The sequence below is a fragment of the Hippopotamus amphibius genome, chromosome 4, assembly GCF_030028045.1.
Source record: "Hippopotamus amphibius kiboko isolate mHipAmp2 chromosome 4, mHipAmp2.hap2, whole genome shotgun sequence".
NCBI lineage: Eukaryota > Metazoa > Chordata > Mammalia > Artiodactyla > Hippopotamidae > Hippopotamus > Hippopotamus amphibius.
The window spans coordinates 160,458,215-160,484,588 of record NC_080189.1 but is presented as its reverse complement, the minus strand read 5'-3'; the positions used below and the strand labels follow the sequence as shown (position 1 = coordinate 160,484,588).

Here is a 26,374-nt window from a genome sequence, read left to right as displayed (position 1 = left end):
GGCAGAGCGCAGGTGCAGCCTTGCGGGGGATGTGGGGGGGGGGGTCCCTCCTGTTTCCTCCCCACACACAGCTTCCCCCAGCTGCTGGCTGGGCAAGCTGTGCCTGGGAGGAAGGCTGGGTGGAGGGAGGCAGCAAACGTGCAGCCGGGGCTGAGTAAGCACCGTTTCCTGCTGCCATCGTCAGCAGCTTCAGCAGCAGTGGCCAGTGGGCGGCTCACAATGCTTGCTAGGGCAGGCGCTCAGCAACGGGGCAGGGTCACTTCCTTGAATTGTCCTGGCCGCTGGCTCCCCCCCCAGCACACCTGGCAGGGCTGCCTGCCTGGAGAACTGGGGGGTGCCCAGCCAGGCCTGAGAACATCATGCTGGGTGGTGGCCAGCCCCCAGCCCCCACCAGGCCAGGAGGCGGGGACTTGGCTGGGCACTTGCTCTGGGGTCTGGACGCAACATGAGAGAGATCCTGCCTGGCACAAAAGACCCCGGTGGGGTCTGAGTTTGGCCCCAGCCCACTGTGCCCTCCAGCAGCGGCAACAGGAGTGTCCGCACAAGACTTTACACCAGGACTGGACTTGGGCCACCGTCCCTGCAGCCCTTACTGGCAACATCTCTCACTCTCTCGGTGGGTTTGGGGTATAAAAAAACCGCAGCAGACAGTCAGCCAGAGCAAATGCAAACGGCCAATACTCACTTGGAGAAATGCTCAACTGCCCGGTAACCAAAGAAATGTATCCGGAACAAACCTGAGACATGACTTTCCCAGATCTGATGGCAAAGATGTAAGAGAATGACGATACTAAGGACTGCCAAGTGTAGGCATCTCATCATCCTGGACATTGCAGGGAGGAATGGAACAGCTTTGCTGTAGGGGAAGCCTTTGACCCCGAAATTCTACTTCTAGGAATTTAAGGGATATAAGCAACAAATCTGTGTAGACATTCTCATTGTAGCACTATTAATAATGGAGAAAACATTAGATATAACCTAAATGCCCAATTATAGGTAGATTTGAAAAAAATTTAATCATGCAGTGATAGTCTTCCCTGGGACTACAACTATTAAAAATGACGCCAAATAACAGCACTCTCAGACTTTAATGTGCACAAGAATATCCCTGGGATCTTGTTAAAAAGCATATTTTGATTCAACAGGTCTGGGGTGGTACCTGAAATTCTGCATGTCTACCAAGCTCCCAGGGGATGCCAAGGCTGCTGGTCCCTGAACCACGCTTCGAGCAGCAAGGCTGTAGAATTTTTACTACTGATATGAAAAGATGTTACCAAAATATGATACAATGAAGAATAGCGTGCTACAAACAATATAATGCTGTTTTTATAAGAAAAGATATACGTGCATAGAAAAAAATCTAGAGGAATATAAAACAAAATATTAACAGAGGTTTCCTCTGGATGATGAGGTTGGGTGGTTTTTATTTTATTTTTTATGTTAATTCGTATTTTCTACAGTGGATATATGGTCAGCTCTTGGTATCTGCCGGGGATTGGTTCCAGGAACCCCACAGGTGCTCAAGTTCCTTATATGAGATGGCGTAGTATTTGCATGTAACCTATGCACATCCTCCTGGATACTTTAAATCATCTCTAGATTACTTCTAATACCTAATACAATGTAAACACTATGTAAATAGTTGTCAGTGTGCAGCAAATCCAAGTTTGCTTTTTGGAACTTTCTGGAATTTTTTTTTCCTGATTAATTTCAATCCATGGTTGATGTGAATCCTTGGATTCAGAACCCTCAGACGCAGAGGGCTGACTGTAAATTGTTCAATTAAAACAAAGTGACTGTTTATGCTGCTAGGCCACACCCTGAATGTAAGAGGTGAGTCTCAATGGAAAGGAAAGCATTGCTGAGATGAGTTATGAAAAGTGCGTCCCTTGGTACAAGAGCCAACCCTGAGCTGAAAGGCCTGGCCAGGCAGAGGCCTGGGAATGGGGTTCTTTGGACTGGGACCAGGAAGAGGCTGCAAAGTGTAGGAGGAACCCTAGCTGGTAGGCTTGCAGATGAGCTGTCCTCATGGAGGCAGGTGCAGGCCAGGAACTGAGGCCCCCATCCCAGGCCCTCAACACTGGAGGGCAGACATCTCAGGCTCTGGACAGTGACCCATTCCCCTTCCCTGAGTGTCCCCTTACCTCTTTTGTCCTTCCTTCCCCTGAGTACCCACTGGGACCAACAAGGTGGGAGCAGTGGGCATCAGGAACAGAGAGACCCCCATGGGAAGGTGAAACCTGTTTCAGGGCAGAGATCAGACTCACAGCTGGGCTCTTCCAGAAGCTCTTCTTCCAGGACTAGCCTCTGATGGTCTGGGTTTGCTCAATGAGGAACAGGCTTCCCACATACAGTGATGCCGTGTTCACCTACTGAGGATGGGGTGACTAGAGAGGACCATCAAGCATTTGCAAAGTATTTTGTGGGGTAACCTGCTGGATGACCTTGCATGGGCCCTGTGACCTTCTCTAGGTGAGCTTTCTCAGCCATAATAGAGAGGAAAATTACCCAGAGATCTTTTGGGCTGCATAAGGCTATGAACTTCATATGCTTGGAAAAAACAAAAACAAAAAACTCTTTGCAAGTTGTGAAAACATGTACGAAAGCTGAGAAGCCTGCCTATCCTTTTTGTTCTTTTTCAGAGGAAAAATGACTTGAGCCTTCCATATTATGCAGTGGGGCTTGCCAATGAGGGTCAGCTCCCCAGATATTACACCTACCCTAACTATGGGATTGGAACGTACATTTTTCTCTGCCACTGGTTCTCAAAATATGGACAGCATATGAGATGATTTGGGGTGTGTTTGAGATGATTTTAGCTAGCCTTTAATAGTATTGAGTCATGGAGCGAGAAAACTGTCCCCTTTCCAATTCTCTTTCCATCCTTCTAATGAGTTAAAAAGAAAGCCTCAGTTAGGGGCTAATATGTCTCACCTCATTAACACTTGCTAAATGCCCTTTTTAACAAAAACAAAAAAGAGCAGACCTTGGGCTCAGAGTCTTCACTGGCATTATCCAGTTATAAATTATTTTTACAGTTACTTTGCTATTTAAGGTAGTGATATAAAGTTTCCTTTAAAAATATTTTAAGTTAAAAAATCAATCTAAAAAAACAAATAATAGTGTAGGTGGTATTCGGAGATGGCAGGGTTCGTGAATGTGGCACATGGTCATGGAGATTTTTGGTCCCTGGAGGGATGCAGGCATCCTTGTGGGGAGTGATCCCTCCAACTGACTCTTCTGAGACCCCCTCACCCATTGCTGCTTACACTGGCTCTGGTCTTAGGGTGACTACTCAGCTTTTCCTCCTAGAACTGCCAGGTTTTGAACATCTCAAGGGCTGAAAGTGTCTTAGTTCTCGGAATTTTCCCCAGTACTACCCAGTACGGGGCCTGGAATAGGATAGATGTCATTCAAAAAGGGCTAAGAGGCCTGAGGTCAGAGGTCAGACTCCATGCAGCGTACAGTATTTGCCATATCCAAGTACCAACTGGGAGCTAGGAAACTGAGTTCTGGTGCTGGCCCCTATGCTCATAGCTGTGTGGCCCTGGAGAAGGCCCTTCCATCGCCTCCTCCGACTGCTCCATGGGTGTTTTCAGCACACAAAATATGTGAAAGGGGTTTGAAGTCAGGAAATCTCCATAAGGTTCATTAGTATTATTATTAGTCAAATCACAAATCCAGTGTCATACAAAACCTTTTGCATAAAGAAGTGAAGACGAGGCTGGAGGGAAAAAGGGTGGCAAGATGGGGTGAGAGGCAGGAGGGCTGGAAAGGGAGGATGCCAAGACCTTCCCTCAAACTTGATCTACGTCTGGGAATACCTGGAAACTGTGCTCTGTGACTTCGAGTATAGGCCTCCCCTGCCACTGGGGCTCCCCAGCGCTGTCCAGCACATAAAGCCTGGTCTTTGGAGTCACGTGTCTAGTATCACATGACAAGTTCTAGCTTGGTTGCTTACTGGCTAAGTGACCTAAGGCAAGTTAATTAACCTGTCAGTGCATCATCATTCTCATTGCTAAAATGGGGCGATGCCAATTCTTGGGGCTATTGTGAGGATGGAGTGAGATCACACATGTGTACAAGAGACCCGACACATAGCAAGTGCTCAGTAAATGTGGGTTCCAGAGAATTCCTGCAGGCTCCTGGAAGAAAGATAAGGAAGTGATTCACAGTATATGATGTCAACTGGAACATGCGATTCATAATTGGGGAGAATCGGACTCCCCAAAGCTCTCCTGGTCTAAAGCTAGAGCTGGAAAGTTAGAGAGTAAAAGTACAGCTGTCAGCTCCACCTCCACTCCCATCTCCCATCTCCACCCCATAATACCCAAGGCAGTAGCCAATGCCACCCCTTAGGGTCTCTTGGGCTATAGATTCGAGGTCCCTGTTATTTTCCAAAATGAGGGGAGCCAGAGGAAGAGGAGGATCTTTGGAGAAGCAGCCAAGTGTTCTTTGACTCATAGAGGGGCCGGAGGGGCCAGCTGGAGGTCCACTGTCTGTCTGCTGAAAGCTGTGCTAGACTTTCTGTCTCCTCCACCCCTGGGAATCCAACCATAAGAGGAACTAATCTGGCTCCCCTCTGCACCCCTTGCCCCCAACACAGTTCGCTTCCTGTGCTTTCTGGGAGAAGATGAGAGCTGGGAAAAGAGGGATGCGGCTGGGGAGGCAGGTCCAGCTTAGCTATATACAACATCTGTATGCTTAACTGTGGCCTCCCCATCCCTGCTTCAAACTGAGAGGGGATGGGAGAGCACCAGTTGTCCCCAGGAAGCAGTGATCTGACTCACTCTCCAGGATAAGCCATGGAAGAATGCAGCTTTCTTTTCTATAAAACTCATATAGAACCGTGGAACTCATGTTCTCACCTTTATAAGGCAAAATGTGGAATAGCACATGTGTTAACATAAAACTCCAAAATAATGATGAGTTAAATAAGATGGAAATTTATTTTCTCCTCCCGTAAAATAATTTTGGATATAAATAGGCCAGGGCTGGTATGAAGACCCTGCAAAGTTTTCAGGGATCCAGTTTCCTTCCAAGTCATCTTCAAGGTGCAAGGTCACTGCAAGAGCTCCTACCATCGTATTTGAGTTCCAGGCAACAGCTTGGCAAATAGAGAAGTAAGACTTGCTTCTTCCTTTAAGTAGACTGTCCAAAGGTTAAACCCCAAACTTCCACATACACCCAAAACTCTAAGAAGCCCTAAAGGGCAAGGATTGGCCAGAACTTAATCATAAGGTCATTGCCAGCTTCAGAGATGGCTGGGAAGTGAACTCTTTCATCTGGGTGGCATTGGGTCCCATCCCATCTCCTCACACAGCCACTGTCCTGATCCAGGCCTCTCTCAGTTCTATGATAAGCACAGACCTGGACTTCCTGCCTCCAGGCCAACCCTCCACCTCTGGCCATATCGTTCCTTTGCTCAAGAACCTGCAGGGGCTCCCTGGAGCCCTTGGAATAAACTACAAACTCCCAGTATGTCCTTCAAAGATCTTTACAATCTGACTCCAGCCTCATCACCAGGTACAGATGCACCCCCTCCCCACCCTGCACACAGCCCAGCCCCACCGAGCTTCCTCTACGTCCCTCAAATAATCCACACCTCACCAAGCTATTCCCCTTGCCTGCAATGCTCTTTCTACACTTCAATTCCGGATAAACTTCCATTCATCCTGTGAGATGCTGCACCAGTATTATTTTCTCCATGTGAAACCTTCCTTGCCTCCTCTGTGGACCTCCTGGGAAGTCTCTGGAACACTCTTACATGTCTGAATGCCCTCGAGAAGAAGGCCATCTAAGGTTCAGAGCCACTCACCCACATGCTACCATAGGCCTTGGAGGGCTTTGTTTTACACAGACTTGGTATTATTTAAGACAGCATTAAGCCCTTCCCACTGGACCGGAAGCTCCTCCAGCGCCATGGTTGTGTTGGTGTCCCCAGCAGTGAGCCCAGGGACTGGCACTGAGTAGGGCTGAAGGAGCAAAGGACCCACAGAAGATGCAGCTCCTTCTCTCCCCTGTGGTAGCTCAGAGCCCTGCCGATTCACCGGCCTTGCCCCCTCCCTCCGAAGTGCGGAATGACAGCTTGACCAGGGACTAACACTCCACGAGATGACATTAAAATGGAACAGATACGGGCCCTCACAGCAATCCTCACCCAGATCCACGCCGTTCCAATTATGAGATGTTTAGTCTATACTGTCTCCACTAACCTTTCGACCCATAACAGAGACAACATCATTACTGACGAGAACAGAAGCCCCTTGCCGCCCCCTGGGCTCCCGACGTTGGGGGCACACTGAGCCGAGACTCCAGGTCCTTAGTCCCCTGCCAGCTCCGGGAGGCCGAACAGACGACAGACTGGCTGCCTCCCCAGACTCCGCAGCCTCTGGACATAGTGCTCTGAGGGTGAGGGGCGGGATGGGTCTTTTGGTTGCTATTTTCTTCTACCTCTCCCCAAGTCCCCCACCCCCACCAGGCTCCAGGAAGTCCTTCAGTTACTACCCAGAAAGCAGGCAGGACTTTTTTTCCTTTGGGGGAAATCCCTGCAGAAGACTTTTGTCACACTGCCACCTTGAAGACATGACTGGGGAATTAAGACCTCTTTCCCTGAGAAGCATCAGCCTGGTTCTAGGGCCCATCCCTCTTCCCCTTCCAGCTCCTGGAATCCAGGTGCCTGCCCTGGCATTCCCAGGCCAGGGAGATCCAATGTTGATTTCAATCCCTCATCCCTACACCCACACACACACACACACACACACACACACACACACACCAGCATCTTCCTCCCCGGCTCTTTATGCTCCCCTAGCACTTCGTACCTTGACTCTGGTTCTTCAGAGGCAGATTCATAATTATCTGTGATTGTCTATGACCTGGGAGCACCTCTGTCTATCACCTGGGAGAAGGGGACCGATGGATGCGGGTGCCCTCTCCTCTCCCATCCTCTCCCTACATTCCCACTCTGTGGAGAAGGAGGTCTCTAGGGTTGGCTCCACCCCTTGGAGGGCAGAAGAATAACTCAGAAGCCTTGCCTCCTCTGGGATGGCTTTCCTGCCACCCGTGGTAACCATGGTGACCATGGCGAGGTCTGCTTGAAGCTTAATGAGGGTCATCTGGCCCATCTCGTTCCCCTCTCCCCAGGAAATGATTATAGCGGCTGAAGTTATTGAACACTCACAGTGTACCAGACACTCTGCTGGGTGATCCACTCGCACTTTCTCACTTAAACCACACAACCCTCTGAGATGGGGTTAGAAAGCTGAAAAGACTTGCCCGAGGTCACACAGCTAGAAAGAGACAGGCTCGTAATCCCTGCCCGATGCTGCCTCCTCGCACAGCCCCAGCTCGTCCTTGCCCACCCCTCTCCCTTCTGCTGCTTGTCTGGCACACAAAAGGTGCTACCCAGGCAGGAGCTACTACCCACCATCACCCTTCAGGCCTCTTTGGTGGAGTGGGGGAGGAGAAGGTTGACCTGCCACCCCAGCCACCCAGCTGTTGCAGAAGCAGGACAGCCCCGAGCTGAGCTGTCACAGGCCCTCCAGTTCTCAGAAAGCTCTGTTCCACATCACAGCCGATTAGTTACAAATTGCTTCCTCTCTTCGTGTATCACTTACACAACAGAGAGAAAGGGGAGATTGTTCTCGAGGAGGACAGTCTCCCTGGCCCCTCTCACCAGGGCAGCTGGGAGAGACAATGGGAAAGAGAGGAGGGGCTAGGAGGAGAAAGGGGGCGGGTGTAGTCACAAGAAATAGGATGTGGAGGGTCCCAGCAGTGGGGAAGGGACTCACTGTGTCCACGCTGGTAGGCAGCAGGGAGGCAGGGGACCAAGGCTTAGCAAGGGCCCTGAGTTGTGATGGCTGGAAGGGGAGGCAGCTATGGCGCCAGCTCAGGGGCCCAGTTCCTGGACAGCAGCTTGCCAAGGACCCCCAGCTTGGGAGGACGGCCCCTGATTGGGTAGCCGGAGCACAGCAGGTGCCCGGCCTCTGGATCTTGAGAGCTTTGGACACACTGGGATCTGAACAAGTGCCCTCCCTCAGAGCAGCCGGCTGGCCCTGCAGCCCCTCTGAAAGCCAGCCTGGAACCTGGAAGAGCCTGGAAGGAAGTTCAGTGTCAGTGAGGCTCCTGGACACAAGGTGCTGGCTGTGGCCCCAGAGCCTCCCTGTGCCCCCAGTGTTCCTTGACTTTGCTGCCGCCACTAAGCTAGGTCCCTCTGTTAAAGCGGAGGGCCAAGCATGCACAGAGCACCCCTTTGTCATTCCGCTTAGCACAGCTGAGACCAGCTGGCATTTTCACAAAAGGCTTTACTAAATACTAAGGGAGAACAAAAGGGAAATAATTACAGAAAACACGAAAAACCCAGCCCCGGCTGCCAAGTTCCCAAAGTACAGGTTTCCGATCCTTTGGTGACGACACGTCGCCCCAAAGGCCTGGGACAAGGCCGTGGGCACCTCGCCTGGCTTCCCTTGTTCACAGCCTTGTGGCGGGTGCCATCTTGTCTTCCACCCCTAGGAACCACTTGGTCCCCCATGGGCTCTGCTCTTGTCTCCCCTCCAACTCAGACCCACCCTCGGCCTCCCACCAGGTTCTGGTCTCTGGCCCGAGGCATGAATCTTGTTCCCCAGGGGCTGGCCAGGCTGTGGTGACCAAGCCAGGGCATGATTACATAGCAACGGGAGGTTGTTTTCCCACACTTACCCCACCAGAGAGGCCCACCCAAGCTGTCTTGAGCATGGGGTCTAGGAGGGCTACCTCTGAAGGCTGAAGGACATTGGGTAAGGAATGAGCAGGCTTGGGACGTTTTCCCTGTGGAGGGAGGAGACAGTGCTCTGAGGATGGGCCCACCTCAGCAAACATCAAGGAAGCCCCAGGCCCTGCTCAAGGTACTGCGGATCCAAGGGTGAACAAGTGTCTGCCCTCTCAGATCTTACAGGCTGAGGGAAGACAGACCAGCATCTGGGCAGTGATGATGCTGAGGGCCATGATGGAAGGGAAGTTCAAAGTGCTGGGCGACCCAAGGTGAGGAGTGTCTCACCCAGTGGTGGTGGCCAGGGAGGCCATTGGAGCCTAGATAAAGTGCATGGAGAGAAGGAGAGGGGCTCAGGGTTGAGGCTGGGGTGGGTCCACTGGAAATCCCAGGAGGCGGGAGGAGAAGGCAGAGAGGCCAACCAGCCATCTCCTTGCTGGTGACTTTGGCTAGCTGGTGGCTGCAGCATGTCCAGCCTGTAACGTGGAAAGGCCTTCAGCCTGCGCTGCCCGCTGCCACTCTCCCTGCCAGGCAGGCAGCAGGAGATTCTAGTCTTTGGATGCTCTGCTTCTCACCCACCTCGGGCCACACCCAGGTCTGGGGCTCAAGGACCAGGCCCTGAGAGAGTGTGTTTCCCTAGGGCCACCTGAGACACCAGTCCACAGGCTGATGCTCGGTGTCATAAAGGGAGAAGGAAGAGATCATACTTGGAAAATAGATCAGAGGGTCAAGACTATGAAGAGGCCAGGCCAAAATGAGAAAATGAGTCAGGAAGCCAAAAGCCAAAAAATAGGGATGGGTTGAGGCAGGTGTTTCAGGCTAAGACCATGACTAATGCAAGGTGTGGGAAGCCCTGTGTTTTAGGGCAGCCTCGGAAGGCAGCCCAGCTTGCAGGACTAGAACCCATGGCTGCTCAGGGTGACTACTGTCATGACCCAATCAACGTTTCTATGGCCTAGACCCTTGTATTTACCTGTATTTACCTGTGACAGGTCAATTCCAGGCCTGGGAGGACGGTTTCTCCCTCCCACACATCAGCCTTCAGAGTTTGTCAGGCAGCCACTCTGCTCCAGCAAAGAGAAGATCCAGAAAAGCTTCGGGACACCTGCCTTCAAGGTATTTGCAATCTGCTTGCAGAGAGAGCTTGTGCTCACTGGCAAGAGCTCTGGAGAAAGACCTAAGCTTGATCCCCATCTCTGTTCCTTCCCTGGTAGCTAAACGTCTATGGGCCGATTACCTAAACTCCCTGCACCACCATTTTCCCTTCTTCAAAATGGGAATAATTAAAACCTACCTCACAGGGTGGTTGTGAGAATTCAATGAGCTGAAGTGTTAAAAGCACCAGGCACACTGCTTAACACACAATAAGCGCTCAAAAAATACTCATTCTTTTCCTGAAACAACAAATGACTGCAGTGTATTTAGCTGTAGCTGGGGACTGATCGCCTGGATGGTGATGGTGAGAAGTTGTGCGTGTGCATGTGCGTTTGCGTGTGTGCGCACGTGCACATCCAAGTGCACTCAAATCCCTGCATCCTTTTGCTCCTCTGCAACTGGCAGAAGCATAAGAGTCTTCATTTTCTGTCTCATGTCCAGGATGGTGAGGACTCTACGCTGCCGTGTCTTTATATCTCTAATAACAATCAAAAGTTGAATTAGAAATCATGCCTAACAGCTACCATTTCCTGTACCCCAGGTGCTTTAGCAGTCCTCACCTATGAGGTAAGCACTTGTTATTATTTGCACTTTAGATGGAGGAAGTCTGGGCTCTGAGAAGTAAAGGAAGTTACTTGAAGTTATACAGCTGGTAAGGATTGGAGTCACAATCCAGGGGAGCAGAGCCTCCAGCACACCTGCCCTGAACTGGATGTGAGCAGGAGTAAACCTCTATCTGACCCATGGACATTTTGAAGTCTAATTGCTTTCCCCTAGCCTACCCTAGCTAATCCACAGCCCAAGAAGCCAAGTTTAGAAGGATATGGGCTCCGATTCAGTGACAAAAAGACGGAGGTGCACTTGCAGGAATTGCAGATACTGCCCAGGCATCGAGCTCACTCCAGAGAGTAGAAAGGGAACTGCAGCATTCCCAGCTGTCTGTACCCACCCCACCCCCCACCCCCCCGAGGCCCTGGCTGTGAATGTAAACTTGAAGGGAACCACCACACCACATGCCCAGTGCCTGGAGCATAGTAGGGCTGAAGCAATACATGCTGAATGAAAGAACAGATGAATGAAAACACACACACACACACACGCACACACAATATATGCACCCTTATACATACACAGTTATAGGCAAAGGTGCCCAACGCATAACACTCAGTTATAGACAAGCATAAACACAGATACTTACACACACTCATGCACAAAACACACCTGTGCCCACACTCACAAATCCCAATCCAAAATAAAGACACACAGAAACACATGCATATGTATACGCAGATATTATGGGCAAGCATACATGGTCCAGACCTACTCACCCCAGCGATGCCCAGACATCCTCTACCAAGACCCTGGGCCCGGGAAGGAATCTGTCTGCTCCATGAGCCTTAGCATGTTGGAGCGCGTCAGCACGTTCTTTGCAGCCCCCACTTAGCTGGCTGGTGACTGGCCCCTGGCTCCTGGACCTCCAGGTTTGGGGCTGGCCAGGCAGGAGGCAGCGTCTCTGGCAGCCCAGCGTGGGTGGGCGGGCAGGCAACGGCCGCAGAGGTCACTGGGGTGATAGCTGGGGCTGTCCTGGCCTCTCTTTTCCTGGCTGGAATGTGAGCTGTAGGGGCTGCCTCTCAGGCCTCCCTCCTTTCCCACAGCCGCTCACCAGCCCCAGGCCCAGGCCAACCCATGCCCCCAAATGCTGCCAGGTTCTTGCAGCCAGGAAGCTGTGCGCAGAGGGTGGTGGTGGTGATGAACACTTGAGGACCATGGGAAGCACACACAAGTACACAGAGAGATGCACAGTCACACACAGAAGCTGGTCCAGATATTCACACACAAGGAAACACACACACAAAGATACAGGCAGGCATACAAATTCACAATCCCACTGAAATGCACATTCAGACACACTTTGAAACACAGCAGAAAAATCACACACATACACACATAATCACACAGGTATACAGAGATACCGAGAAGCCAGACCCTCACAAAGCAACATTTGCACACAGCGGATGCACACAGACATTCAGACCACACAGAGGCTAGACAGCACACGTGGCTCTTCACAACCGCACACAAACACCCACACACGTGCGCAGAGACACGAACACACAAACCCCTTCAAGGCAGACCCCTGCCGTGTTGGAGCACTTCCTCCTCCTCCTGGGACCAGGAGGAAATGCTGCACTAGGCCACTCTCCAACCCACATGTGGCCGGCTTGCAGACAGGGCCTGGGAAAACTGCTTGCCACAAGAGGAAATAGTGCTGAAGCTCCCAGCCAGGTGCCTGCCACCCAAGTGCCTGGCCAGGAGGATGGTGCATGGGCTGAAGAGACAGCCACATGGCATGGGTTTTGTCTCTGCTAGTTACACACACACACACACACACACACACGCTTTTCAAGAGTACACACGTAGGTACAACATATACAGGCAGGGGCACTCTTGGAACCTCAGTGTCTTCATCTATAGAATGGGGTTTTTAGTTCTGTCACCCTTGAGGATTCTGGGGATGGCGTAAGGTGGCACTGTGAAGTGCCAGACCAAATCGCTGCCTTCCTGGGGGTCTGGAGCCGCATCTCTGCAGAGACGGCTAACGTCAGGAGCCGCGTTCGCAGGCGTTGGGCTCCACACTCGGCCTCGCCCACCCAAGGCGGCCGGCCTGAAAGAGCCGGAGCCGCGCTGTGGGCCGCTCTCCGCGGCCGGCACTGGCTGCTGCCGGGCTTAACCGGCGCCCGGGGCAGCAGGCTCCGAGCGCCCCCGGGGAGGCTGCGGGCTGGGCTCCGCCGGGCAGGGAAGTCCGCGTCGGGCGCGCCCCTTCCACGCACCGCGAGCCGAGCGCGCTCAGGTCCGCGCCGCCCGGGCCGCCCTCGGGCCGGGCTCGGCGCTCCGCGGCTCCCTGGGACTTGGGTTTGGAGCCTCTTCGGCGGTGGGCGGGGCGGGCCTGCAGCCCCGCCCCCACCGCGGCCCCTGAAATCCAGCGGCCAACAAGCTTCAGTCCCAGAAGGGAGCTGCTGTCTGAGGAAGAAACTGCATCTTCCCTCGGCAGCCACGAGAGGACCTGGGGTCGCGCTGGGCGCCCGACGGACCCTCCCCAGGGACCCGCCTGCCCCACACCGCCGGGCCGTGCCAGGCCCTCCGTGTCAGGTTCCCCAGCCGCAGCCTTACCTGCGGGCTCCAGAATCCCCAGGGCTTCCAGAGGATGCTTGGGCCACCGACGGGGACCTCGGGGCAGCAGTGAGGGGGGCATCAAGCCCCCCATTCCGCTCCTGTCCTCCTGTGCCAGGGGCTCCCCCGGGTAACGAGCATGGTGGTTTTCCCTTGGAGCCCCCTGACGTGGTCCGTCTGAGAAGATGCCTGCCATGAGGCTGTTCACTTGCTTCCTGCAGCTCCTGGCTGGGCTGGCGCTGCCTGCTGTGCCCCCCCAGGTAAGACCCCCACCCCCAGCCTGGCTTCCCTGATCTTCCCACCCCAGCGCTGGGAACAGGGGGCTCTGAAATCACAGACCCACTCCCGGGAGCAGCACCTCCAAGGATGTCCACACACTTCCCAGGAGCCAGGCTGGACCGCATCGTCTGGGAGGAGACCTCAGGCTGGGCTGTCCCAGACTCCAGCTCCGGGGTCTGTCTTGGCGGGGGCAGGGAAGCCACAGGGAAGGGAGGGAGGTTTCCTGTCTGGCCCCTGGAGCCCTGGTGGCTTTGCTAAAAGCATCTCTCCGCTAATCCCAGGCGGGTCCCTGGCCTTGTGGTCAGGGTCGAGGCCCTGTGACCAGGCAGGCAGGCCCCAAGACCTCTGACCTGGCCTGGTGGAAGGGAAGCCAGCTGAAGAGGCCATTGGTGGGGAGGCTGGGCCCTGCCCCCACCGAGGCTCCGGGCTGAGCCTAGGGCTCCTGGGTGGGCCGGGGGCAAGACAAGGGTCCCACTGTGCCCTCTTTCCCGGGTGGGCAGCTGGAGGTCCTGAGTGCAGGGCCTGGGGAAGTGAGCAAGGCACTTTTCCCAGGATCTGGGTGAGTCTGGCTGCGGGCCAGCTTGGGCAGTGAAATCCTGACAAAGCCAATGAGCTCCCTTCCCACTGCACTGTCCCACTGCCCTGGGAGTCCCCGGCCCCAGCCCAGAAGTGGGTGGGTTGGGCAGTTCCGCAAGGGCGGAAGGGCTGCACCGCCTGCCGCCCGCCCGCCTGCTGCAGGCTGGTCGGAGGTGTAACTTTACCAGCAGCACCAGCTCCTGGCGCCACCCGCTCCAGCGCCTCGGCTCTCACCAGCTGATCACCTCCCCCTGGGCTCTGGCACCCAGCCAAGGCGAGCTGCACAGGGCCCAGCAGGGCTGCCTGGGAGCTGGGTAGAAGGGAGACCCCAAAGGGTCACCAGATCTTTAGGATATAGCAGGCAGAGGGTCTCCAAAAGCTTCCAGCCTCCCCCCCCTTTCCAAATGAGGAAACTGAGGCCAGAGAGGGGTGGGACCCACCCACCCAGGGTCCTTTGAGTTTTTAGTTGCACCTGGAAAGGGCCAGCTTTGAGACAGGGCAGAGAGCGTGTGCAACGGGTGGGAAGGAGCTCAGAGTCAGAGGGGCTTCTATGCTCTTGCCAACACACTGGGCCCCAGAGCGCAGACGCCCAAGGTGGTCCCCCTCACCTCTGCACTTTCTGTCCACAGCAGTGGGCCTTGTCTGCTGGGAACAGCTCATCAGAGGTGGAAGGTAAGCTGGCTGGGTTGAGGGGTGGAGGGGTGTCATGCACGGCTCACCAAGTCCTCACCTTCCAGGCCTCTGTAGAGGATGGGAAGGGTTGGCGTGAAGGGTGGGTGCAGGCTGATATGAAATTGGGAAGATTCTGCAAGCTGGCTGATGCCCTGGCCGATGCCCTGGCCGACAGAATTGGCAGGGCCTGAGAGATCACCCCCATTGTGACCCAGAGGCCTAGAGAGGTGTCTTCCTGGTCCAGGGTCACCCGGCACGAAGAGAGCCGGACTGGGGCCCGTATACCCAGGGTTTGTCAGGTTGGCTCCGAGCCCCTTCCCAGCAAGACGTAAGGGGGCAGATGGGGTCTTGCAGGGCAGTGCAGGCAATGAGTGCCAAGGGCCAGACTGGGGGTCTAGGAGCTGGATGAAGTGGGCCAGCAGTCAAGAGGACCAGGGAGGGGCAAGAGGACTTTCCCGGCAGCCAGCCCTGGAGGAGCTGCAGGGATCTGACGAGGCCTTTCCATTGATTACAAACAGACAGAATGAGTCGTGCCCTGCCAGCCCCTCCACTCCCCACCCGGGGGTGCATCAAGAGGCAATCTTCAAAGGGCGAGATGTTTGCCAAAGAGACATACGTGCAGAAGGCTCGAGGCCCATGCCAGGCCCCCTGCCTTGCTCCTCCCTCCCTGCCTCTCCAAGACGTGCAGCCAGGCCACACACCACTTCCCACGGAAGAAAGGGAGCGTGTAGGGACGTGCACATGCACACGCGTGGTGGCCTCTGTGAGCTGGGAACACCCTTCCTCTACTGCCTAGTAGCCAGACTCTCCTGGGCCTGGCCATGTTCTGATGGCTGAGTCTCAGGCCCCTTGGGCACTGAGAAGGTGGGGGCAGTAGCAGCCGTTGATTTCATTGATACTTTCTCCCTCCCCCTGCTTGCCCTCTGGGATTGGCACAATATTTTGCTCTCTGGGATTTGGAGAGGAACCCATCACCTATCTCCACCCCATGACATTTTTGATGCTTTTAGTATATTTCAGACAATAGCTATCAAAGAAGTCTGAGCCTCAGTTTCATCATCTGTAAAACGGGAGCATTAAACTACATGATATCTAAGGTTCTTTTTCTCAGATTGTAGGATTCTCTGACTCCGTGGAGGAGACACAGAAGTATATATCTCCCAGGGACGCGGGTGAGGAGGGACCCAGGAAGGTCAATCCATTAGGGCAGCTCACCTGTCATCCTGATCAATCAGGGAGCCTGTATCATGACCAGGGAAAGAGCTTGGACCCCAGTTATCAAAATCCTAAACATGCCATTCCCTCCAAACACCAGAGAAAAGACGGAATGGTTTGTACTTTGCAGCCACAGATGTTGATTTTTTGCTGTTACTATTCATGGTAATAGTATTAGGCGTTTACTCTAACTCTGTGCTGACCGCTGGCTGTGACCTAGGGAGGCACTCATATTCTCCATGTTTTATAGGTTAAGGCTCTGAGGTTCAGAGAGGCCTTAGAGTCTCCTAAAGCCTCGGATGCTCCTCCGTACATGTGGCAGAGCTGGAGAGCGTGGCACCGCGCCTCCCCACACTCACGGCTGAGCAGGCCTTGAGCAGGGTGTCCCCTGCGGCAGGCTGGCTGGGTGCCCTGCCAGTGACCACTGAGGGGATGCCTGCTGGACTCTGGCTGGTGGCCTCCCCAGCCCTGTCCCCCCACCCCCAGTGGCCTCCCCAGGAGCTTGCGCTCAGGACGAAACGCTTCCCATCTGCGGTCTCCTCCGCCCTGGGTGGGAGCAGCTGGAGCCACCCAGGAGGCTCGCCCAAGGGCCGACCAGAGAGCCGAGAACCTACTTTCGGCCCCGAGGGCAGCCAGGCGCCTGCCTGGGCCACAGCCTCCTGTTCCTTTCCCTGCCCTGGCCTCTGAGCAGGTCTGGGGCCAGAGGAAGTGCTCTGAGGAGCGGCTGAACAGAGCTCTTTGCTGAGGGGCTCAGCCCACACCGGGGAGCAGTCTCCGCACCCCCTTCGCGGGCCGCTCAGCAGCCTCCTCTGGTTCTCCCGCACACCCAGACCGTAGCCCCCAGGGGTGAGCTGCCCTCTTTCCTGGTGGCTGCCAGGTAAACCACCCCCAGCTCACCTCCTTCTCAGCCCTCTCCCAACACCATCTGGCCACGTGGCCCAGAAAGCGGCGGGCTTCAGGGCCCTGAAGCTTAGGTCCTATTGATGCTGTCTGCATGGTGGGTGTGGGGGAAAGGAAATCCCTTCTGCCTGCTAGGCCCTGCGGCTCTGCTTAACCTGGCTGTGGCCCCGCAGCCCAGCTGGGTGGGAGTCTGCGTGCGAGATGGTGGGGGGCGAGGGTGCCCCTTCTCCACTGCTGTCCCCCTCCCTGATGGCTGGTTCCGGGGCAGGAGCCTGACCCTTCTGTGGCACTTTGGCAGCTGGCTATCCCTCTGCCGTGATTTATGTTTTCCAAGGCAGAGATTAAACGTTCAGACTTATGTAGTGCTTATGAAGATTTTAGACTAAACACTCACTCACAGAGTTACAATAGGGAGATGCACCCCTGACCTCTCCTTGCAAAGGCTGGTTTCCCTGGGGCTTTGGGCTGCCTGGAGGAGAGGGCCTTTCTTCCCACTTGGGTCCAGGGAGAGTGACCCAGTGGCCTGGAGAGGTAGGATCAGGGAGGCCTCTGTCCCCCTCCCATCCCCGGGCCCAGCCCCCGTGTCCCCTAAGCAGACGGGGCAGAATGGAGCAGCAGACGCCCAGATAAGCACAGTTTATTGCTCTGTGGCCACCTCAGCCAGCTCCACGTGGACACACCGCCTCTTGGGTATTTTCCGCCCGCTTGCAGCCTTTCCCGAGGGCCTCTGCTAGGGCTGAAGTTTATTTTTCCTCTGAGATTACCCTGAGACTCACGTCTTCATAGGCTCAGTAGAATGGACTTCAGCCCCTTTTACCTCCTAGGAAGGGCCATGGAAAGAAGTGAGGGGCGGCTAAGAGAGACCATGGCTCCAGGGCAGAGGCTGCAGGGTCTCCAGGCAGTCCAGCTTCCCTGTCCTCCCCCACCGGCTGAGGATGACCATCAGGTGCAGGGCGGGATGACCCAGGACGGGAGATGTCTCTGCCCATGGTCTCAAGGCTGGGCTGGGTCATGTGCACAGAATCACAGACCGCCTGTCAGAGCTGGGAGAGCCCTTAGCAACCATCTACTCCCAGCCTTCTTCTTTTTCCCCAGCTGAGGAAACTGATATACCCAGAAAGGTGAAGTGACCTCCCCAAGGTCACAAAGCCAGTGTACAGGTAGGACCAGGATCTGGTCTCCTGGCTCTGGCTATTCCTTTCCCATGAACCTCTGTTTGAGGCTAGGCCCCAGGCCCTCCCCTGAAGGAGCAGCATCTTTTGAGAGACTCCAGATCAGCCCCCAAAAGATCCCGGTCATGACCACCAGGACATCGTGGGGGTCGGGGATGTCCCTGATAATCTTCAGTGAACTGTGATCTGATCATCAGTAATTACTTAGCCTGTGTTTACTGGGTGCATGGGTCCATGTCTTCAAGGAGCCTCAACTTGCTTGTAAAAAAGATAAGAGCCACCAGTGATGGAGATAAGGCGAGCCCTTGGGGCTGAGTTACGCTCAAAAGAGGAACATCTGTTCACGCTGGACAAGTTGGAGATGACTTCGGAGAGGAGGCAGGCCTGGAGAAGTGGGTGGTGGGCTTTATTTGGTTAGAAACGAGAAGAGGGCAAGGAGTATGGACCAAAAGTGGGAATTAGGGTGATGTGGCCCCAGGCTCTCATGAGGGTGGTCTGACCGAAATGGAGCACGGCGATGGGGCACGTTGCTGGTCTTGGCCACCAGGCAGAGGAGCTGGCCCAGTGGGGCAGGGAATAAGGACTAAGGGGAAGGCTAACCCCCCCTGTGGGACTCTGCAAGCCAGTCTTGCAGAACTTGCAGAATTAACTGTTTTCTGCCAATTTCCCAAGACCGAGGAAGCACCAGGTCAGGCCTGAGAAAGACCCAGAGGGCCTGCGGAGCTGCCTGGGCGTGCTCCTCCAAGCTCCAAGGCACCAAGGCAGATGCAGGTCCCTGAGCTGAGAATAAAGCCGAGAGCTCAAGACACATAAATTCCATTCCACTGGGATTTCCATCCAGCAGATGAGCTGGAGGTCCAGCTGTCATCCCAGAGGGATCGCATCAGGAGTTCAGGGCAGGGGGAACTCACATAGGCTGGGGGCTTCCTGGAGGAGGTGGTATGGGCTGAACCTGGGAGGCCCTGCAGGGCCTGGCCCCTCCTGACCTGACCCAGCTGTCTGTGCCTCCTCGCAGTGGTGCCCTTCCAGGAAGTGTGGGGCCGCAGCTACTGCCGGGCGCTGGAGAGGCTGGTGGACATCGTGTCTGAGTACCCCAGCGAGGTGGAGCACATGTTCAGCCCGTCCTGCGTCTCCCTGCTGCGCTGTACCGGCTGCTGTGGTGATGAGAACCTGCACTGTGTGCCGGTGGAGACGGTCAATGTCACCATGCAGGTAGGGAGGTTCTCCTCCTCGTGTCCTGGCCTGTCCCGCCGTCCACACACTTCTCAGAGGGCCACGGAACCTGCCCCTGAGAGGGGACCCGGAGAGGGAAGGAGGGCAGGCCAGGGTCACAGGACCGGAACTGATGTCAGACCCATGTTCTTAGCACGGCACCTCTCCTTCCTGAGCCCCTGGCCCCTCTTTGAGCCCCCTCGCCTCCTCTCTTACCAGCTTTCTCAGGCTCTGGCTTAGCCCTACCCCCAGGACCCAGGATATCTGGTTGAGGTTGGAAAAGAAATCTGTTCAGATGCAAGATATCCCTGTATGTACCAGGAACACTTGGTGCCCTGAGTTTTGCTTATACACTCGCACCCACAATGTTTTTTTTAATTAATTAATTAATTTTTATTTTTATTGGCTGTGTTGGGTCTTCGTTGCTCCACGTGGGCTTTCTCTAGTTTCAGCGAGCGGAGGGCTACTCTCTGTTGTGGTGCGTGGGCTCCTCATTGCCGTGGCTTCTCTTGTTGTGGAGCATGGGCTCTAGGAGAGTGGGCTTCAGTAGCTGCAGCATGTGGGCTCAGTAGTTGTGGCTCACGGGCTCTAAAGAGCAAGCTCAATTGTTGTGGCCCATGGGCTTAGTTGCTCCACGGCATGTGGGATCTTCCAGGAGCAGGGATCGAACCTGTGTCCCCTGCATTGGCAGGCAGATTTTCAACCACTGCACCACCTAGGAAGCCCCCACAATGGTTTTTTGAGCACTTGTTGACTAATGCCAAGCACTGTGCTAGGTGCTTCAGAAATGCTACCTCAACATTCAATCCTTGGAGCCCTGTGACATTCCCATTTCACAGATGAGGAATTTGAGGTTCAGAGATGTTATTTCACTTGCTCAGCAGGTGGAAAAGCCAAGGTTTGAACATTGGTCTCACTGCCTCCAGTCCATGGGCCCTGTTCCTATACTATTACTATGCTGGTGGCCCTGGGAAGGGAGGGACAGGGGACTCCCTCAGCTCCACATACAGGTGAGAGGGCTGTTTGCCCCACACTCAAAGCAGAATATGGGTGTGTAGTCCCAAGGCTGGTGGGAAATAGGGAGCCTGGTCCTCATCCAAGGGGAGGCTGGAGGGAGTATTGGAAACCCACAGGCCACCCCCAATCCAGTCATCCAACCTTTCTCTCCCCGCAGCTCCTGAAGATCCGCTCTGGGGACCGGCCCTCCTATGTGGAGCTGATGTTCTCTCAGCACGTGCGCTGCGAGTGCAGGTGGGTCCTCAGGTGGGGCAGGGACAGCCCCCGTGCACCTGGCAGCTTCAGCCAGAGGCTGCCCGTCCCTGCTGCGGGCTGTGCCTCCTTCCTTGTTGAGGGAGGCCAGGGAAATCGGGGACCAGTGGCAGCTGCCTTGTGTCCCTATGAGCTGGTTTTGCCCAGGGAGCTGGTCCCAGCAGCTGAAGTACAGCTGCTGAGAAGCCACAGGGACAGAGGGAGCCAGGGTCCCTCCCAAACTTGCCGGGCTTGGGGCACACCATCTCCCTTCTCAAGCTGGAAGGCAGCCGCCAGGCCCTGGAAGAAGCACCTGGACTTAGTTCTAGGCCAGGCTGGTGCCCACAAGAGAGGGCAACTGGGCTGAGGAGCACAGAGAGGGACAAGCCCTGGTGGGAGGGAAGGGACAGAGGGAAAGGGCACGGGCTTTCTTTAAAGCCGCGCCCCACCTGGCAGAGCCTCTCACCAGCACATCTAGCTGCCAGTGACGAGGGTATTCTGAACATTAGTTACCTGGAGTGCAGGCCTGGCACTGCCAGCCAGGCTCAGGGAAAAGAGAAATAGGCTCAGGTGCTCTCCTGGTATCCCTGGGCCATGGATGGAGGCACCAGACTAGAGGTCCTGAGCCCTATCCTGGGGCAGGAAGAGGGGGAGGACCACCATTTATGATGCATCCACTTTCTGCCTCGCCGCACACTGGGCACCTAACTGTGTTTTCTCATTTATTAAGTAAACATCATTTGAGCACCTACTGTATGCTAGGCACTGTCCCGCATGCTTAGAATACAGTGGTGAGCAAGATAGACCAGGTCCTTACTCTCCTAACAAACCTAGGAGATAGGTACTATTGTCATCCCATTTTACAGATGAGCAAACCAAGGCTTGCTGTGGTTACATAATTTGCCACAGCCAGTGAGTGGACCCCAGCCTGTTTAACCCCTAAGCCTGCCCTTTTTCATGCTACCTCTCATGGCTGTTACCACACTCTCCAGGAGCCCCAGTGCTGCCCTGGTCTTGGTCCTGCCTAGTGTCCAGGGTGCTGGCCACCCCTCTTGGGCCTGTACCGCTGTTAGAGGGCCTGCCTCGATCTGTTTCCTCCCGTACCCCTTGCCAGGGCTTGGCCATATAACAACAGTTCAATTACAAACCCTCCTAGGCACAGTGATGGACAGTGACCTTTCACCTTCCACATCACATATGCCCTCACAGCATCTCTGTTGGGGCAGGCAGATGAGGAGACTGAGGGTCCAACAGTGTCTCTGACTGGTCCCAGATGGCAGAGACAGGACCAGGCCGTCCCAGGAGACGCTGATATCCTGCCCTGGCTCCCAAGGGAGGTGGCCAGCCTAGGGCAGCCTTCCGTGGCCCCAAAGCCGTCACCATGCTGCCCCACGCCCCCACCCTGGTTCCCAGGGAAGACGGAGGCCCTGTCCCCTTCCAGAGGGCTGGGCAACAGGGCCACCTTCCTTCTCTCGGCTGGGCCAATAGCCACAGCCCCAGGAGGCAGAGCCAGGACAGGCCTGGTGACTGGGGGGCTTTCAGTCACCTCCCCTCACCCCGCCCCCTCACTCTGGCCCGCTGCTGTTGCCTGTGCTGTCACACCCCCCCAGGGCGGGAGTGGCAATTGTGCCCTGACAGGTGGCCTTGTCCCTCCTTCGCTGTCGGTGAGGAAACTCCCAGAGGGCCCCCTGGCAGGAAGGGCAGGTGCAAGGGAAGGAGGTGGTCCTCACATTTGATGCCAAGAGGCCGAGGAGAGCAGAAGGGTGTGGAGAGCACCCCCAAGAGGGCATTTGAGTGGGAGCAGAAGCCCCCAGGCCTCTGGGCATCTCTCCCTCGCTAACTCCATGCTACCCCCTAGTGGCTTCAGCGCCAACTACAGGACCAGCACTAGTGATGGCTGAAGCGGGCTTGGGGGGACAGGGAGTCCCCACTTACTGCTTTCCTGATCCTCCCCTGCTCCTCTCTCTGTCTTCCCAGGCCTCTGCGGGAGAAGATGAAGCCAGAAAGGTAAGCAGCCTGGCTGGGGCACCGGGCTGTTCTCCAGCCTGCCAGCCCCTGTCCTAGCATGGGGGCCCCCCAGCCACTCTGTCCTGACGCTTTTGGCTTATTGCAGGAGGAGACCCAAGGGCAGGGGGAAGAGGAAGAGAGAGAAGCAGAGACACACAGACTGCCACCTGTGAGTGCGCGGGGCGGCGGGGGGGCCCAGGGATGCAAAGGAGGCTGGGCCAGAGGGGAGCCCAGCCCTGCCGGCAGGGTCAGTGGTCGGGGAGGGGCAAAGCCAGTGGTCGGGAGCCAGAACCTAGACATTCGAGGGCCTAGGAAGCCTCAGGTGAACCAGGACAAGCACCAGGAAGCCTTGCTTCTCATCCTGGCTTAGCTCTAAGTCTCTATGTGGCCTTGAGCAAATCATGTCACCTCTCTAAGCTTAGTTTTTCTCTGTGTGTAGAATGAGGGGTCCGGGGGTCCACCAAGCATTCAGTCGTTCTACAGACATTTAGCAAGCACTTACTGTGTGCCAGGAACATCAGTGGGCACACCAACAAGATTCCTGCTCTTACAAGGCTGACATTCTAGTGCTAAAACGTCCCAAAACTCAGCCAGGGTTACCTCCCCCACTGGCTCCCAAGCCAGTATTTCTTACACGCTCCCAAGGAGGCTTGGGGTCCACTCGCTTCCCTTTCCCTCTCCATGTTACCTGCCCATTTGGTTTCACATCTGGAGGACTAGGCTGGAGTCCAGGCTTGAGTGCTGGAAGAGCAGGCTGAGAGAAGGAAAAACCTTCTCTGTGAGAGTAAATAGTAAAAATAAAGTATTTCACATGCACAGTAACTCAGCCACACCACGGTTCTCCTGCAGGGCCTGTCTCCTCTCAGCAGCAGGACTCAGGAAATCATTTCATGCTGTGGCACTGGGGCTGACCAAGTCCTACCCCGTGAGCCTGCCCCTGCGTGAGTGGAGACTTCCACCCTGCTCCTTGAAGACAGGGATGCTGGGGAGGATTCTCGGTTGGACCCCGGCAGGCACATGGCCCTAATTCCCGACCCCCGGCGCCACCCAGGTCCAAGCAGGGACTGGGGAGGAGCTGGCAGTGTAGTCAGCGCAGGGCTCCCCATCTGGGCGGCCCCAGATGGAAAGCGTCCTGTCCTCTGTCTGCTAGGGTAGCATTTTCAAACGTTTCATTCAGGAATCTATTGAAAAAACTTCAAAAACCCACGCACTCCCTTGTTCATTTTGAAGCTGACACTGAACTTTTTCATCAAAATTATAAACAGTTGCAAAGGATGTAATTTCTGGCCTATCATGAATATTAATATTTTAGTATGAAGCCATTACATCACTCTCCAAATGTATCCCATGGAATAAGCCATCGTAATTTAATACTCACCACCATCCACTTTTAAAAAAAATGAACAACAGCAACAAAAAAAAACATATGCTTCCTCTCTTTTAATAGCTGAATATTTCCATTGCTTCTTTTTTCCTTGAACTTTTCCCCTTCTACTTTCCCCACAGAATTTCAGCCTAATGTAATATTTTTTTATATCCAAACGTCTTTTATGTATCCCCTTGTCATATTTATCTGCCACAACAATGGTATATAAGTTTGAGTTATTTTCAATTTCCTGTGAGCAGAAAACTCAAAATTAAATTTTCTCTTGGAATGAATTATCACAATAATTACTAGTAGTACCAATTGATCAAAACAGCACAAACACATCGTATTTTACTAGATGCTAAACACAAAAGTACAATCAATCTTATTGGGAGTGCATCTCAATAAGATGGATGCAGCTACTTCTTTTCAATTAGTTAATGAAACCGGTAATGAATGTTACCTCCTGCCAGACTGAGACAGGATTCTGCAGTAATTCCATTACTGTTCATCATTTTTTATAGATGAAAAGATTGAAAAACCATGTTCATATAAACAAGTAAATGGGACCGGATGTCACTCAATCACTTGAACTCCTTCCAAGTTATTTGCCGAAAACATCGAGGTGATCTGCTACAAAAATTACTTCTCATGACATACTAGCTGACAGTCCAGTCAAGCTGTTCAATTTTGTTGAAAGCACACTTGGAAACCACCCCAGTGGCAAAAGCCTTGCTTACCCAGTCACTCACCATATTTCCTTTCTCAACACCTACACCAGTATCTCAAATGCTTCTTTCATTCAGTGTCCCCCCGAATCCTTTTTCCCTTGGAGCAAAGTACAGTAACAGGATTTAGAATGGACAAGATGCTTCCTTCCTTCCTAAGGGAGAAGGGCAGTTGGGAACAAGATGGTGGGAAGCAGACCTCAGGTGGGGAAGACGGTGGGGAAGCGGACCTCTCTCGCAGTTTTCAGGCAGGGTACACGTGGAGGCTGAACACGAATTCCTTTAAAACCATCAATACATACACCTTGGACAATCTTCATGTACACCTAGGGGTTCCCATATCCTCGTTTGAAGACTGCTGCCCCAGACTAAGCAAAGGCATTGGTGCATGGAGCTAGACTGGCTTCAAAGCAGGCTTTGTCACTGACTAGCTGTGTGACCTTGGGCAAGCTTTTTAACCTCTCTGAGCTTGTTTTCTCATCTGCAAAAGGATGATAGTGCCATCCTCATGGGATATGGTTGAGGGTAAGTGAGAGAGTGCTTAGCGCCGGGCCGGGCACCTGGCTAAGTGCTTGGCGAAGGGTAGCTCCTAGCTGCTTCTCGGCCTTGTGCAAGCAGAGACCCAGAAGCACTGCAGGCTCCCCATGCTGCCTGTCCAAGCTTCCCCTCTGGGTTTGCTCCCCCCCATCCCATAGGAGGGGCCCCACCCTCCGCACTCGGCTGATACCCCCTTTCTGTGTGTGGTCTCTGGCAGGTGCGGTGATACTGTTCCCCGGAGGTAACCAGCCCCTCGGAGGAGAGAGACCCACACTGGCTCGTGTATTTATTACCGTCACACTCTCAGTTACCTCCCTGCTGGCACCTGCCCTCTATTTATTAGCCAATCATATCCCTGCTGAATGACTCATTCCCTCCCGGAGGAGGGGCAGGGAGGGACAGGACCCTCAGGAATTCAGTACCTTAAACAGAACGTGAGAGAAAGAAAGAAGACAGACCCATGTGGCTCCAGCTTGGGAAGAAGCAAGATGTGTGGCTTTGTGAGGGGCAGGCCAGGCCCCGGAGGCCCCGGGGGCCTCCAGGAGGCTGGAGAGGGAAGACCTGGAGACCCACCGCCTGCCCCCGGGCCTTGGGCTCTGCACAGACCGGCATCCCTTGCTGGGGGAGCTCCTGGCCGGGGTGGGGGTGGAGAATGCTGCTCTGGCCACTGTGATCCTGCTGGGAGGGAGGGCAGGTGCGCAGCAGCTCTGCAGCCTGGAGATCAGAACCTTCAACTCTGGAGAACAGTGGTTGCCAGGGGCCTTTGCCACGCCTTGTCCGCTGGGTCTCGCCTCACGTCTTGCCACTGCTTGTGCTGGGACGTTGTTCTTTACGGCCAAGGTGTCACCATCCTGTCCCTCTCAGGGACACAGGCAAAGAGTGGCCCCAGGCTGGACATGGAGCAAGCTGCCCCTGCGTGGCTGCCTGACCACCCAGCCAGATTCTCTTGAATAAAGTATTCTAGTCTGGAAACAGCCTTCCAGGGGAGTGTTTCTGCCAGAGCAGTGGGCAACAGCAGGACATGGAAGCAGGACAGAAAAAAAGGGACCGTGGGCTCCGAGGCTGCCCGGAGGGTAGCTCCATCCTGCTTCTGCAGCTCCCTGGGGTGTCTTCTCCCAGATACTTTAGGCAAAACCCCGAGGCTCACACCTCCCATAATGGGGGGCTCCCAGGATGGAGGCTTGGCCCCAAACGTGGGGGGCCCTGGCCCCAGCCACCCCTGAACACTCTCAAATTCAAGAGCACAGTCCGCTTCCCCTCCCTCCAGGGTCACCCTACTCCCAGCCCAGTGCCTGGCCCTCTGGACCCTGGGTGAATGGGGGCTCCCAGGTGCCACAGATCCTGGCCCAGGGGACTGAACTGCACCACCTCCAACCCCCTCAGGCTG

At 54.7% G+C, this 26,374-nt stretch overlaps 1 protein-coding gene across 1 annotated transcript; it reads left to right on the top strand.

Annotated features, from left to right (window-relative positions):
• The first annotated feature begins 12,905 nt into the window (after window positions 1-12,905).
• Window positions 12,906-25,950, top strand: PGF (placental growth factor). The gene is made up of 6 exons (XM_057732769.1): window positions 12,906-13,335; window positions 14,560-14,602; window positions 18,905-19,101; window positions 20,276-20,352; window positions 22,327-22,356; window positions 25,205-25,950. Exons 1-6 carry the CDS (start codon window positions 13,261-13,263, stop codon window positions 25,230-25,232), a joined length of 450 nt encoding a protein of 149 aa, XP_057588752.1. The 5' UTR covers window positions 12,906-13,260; the 3' UTR covers window positions 25,233-25,950.
• The last annotated feature ends 424 nt before the right edge of the window (window positions 25,951-26,374 follow it).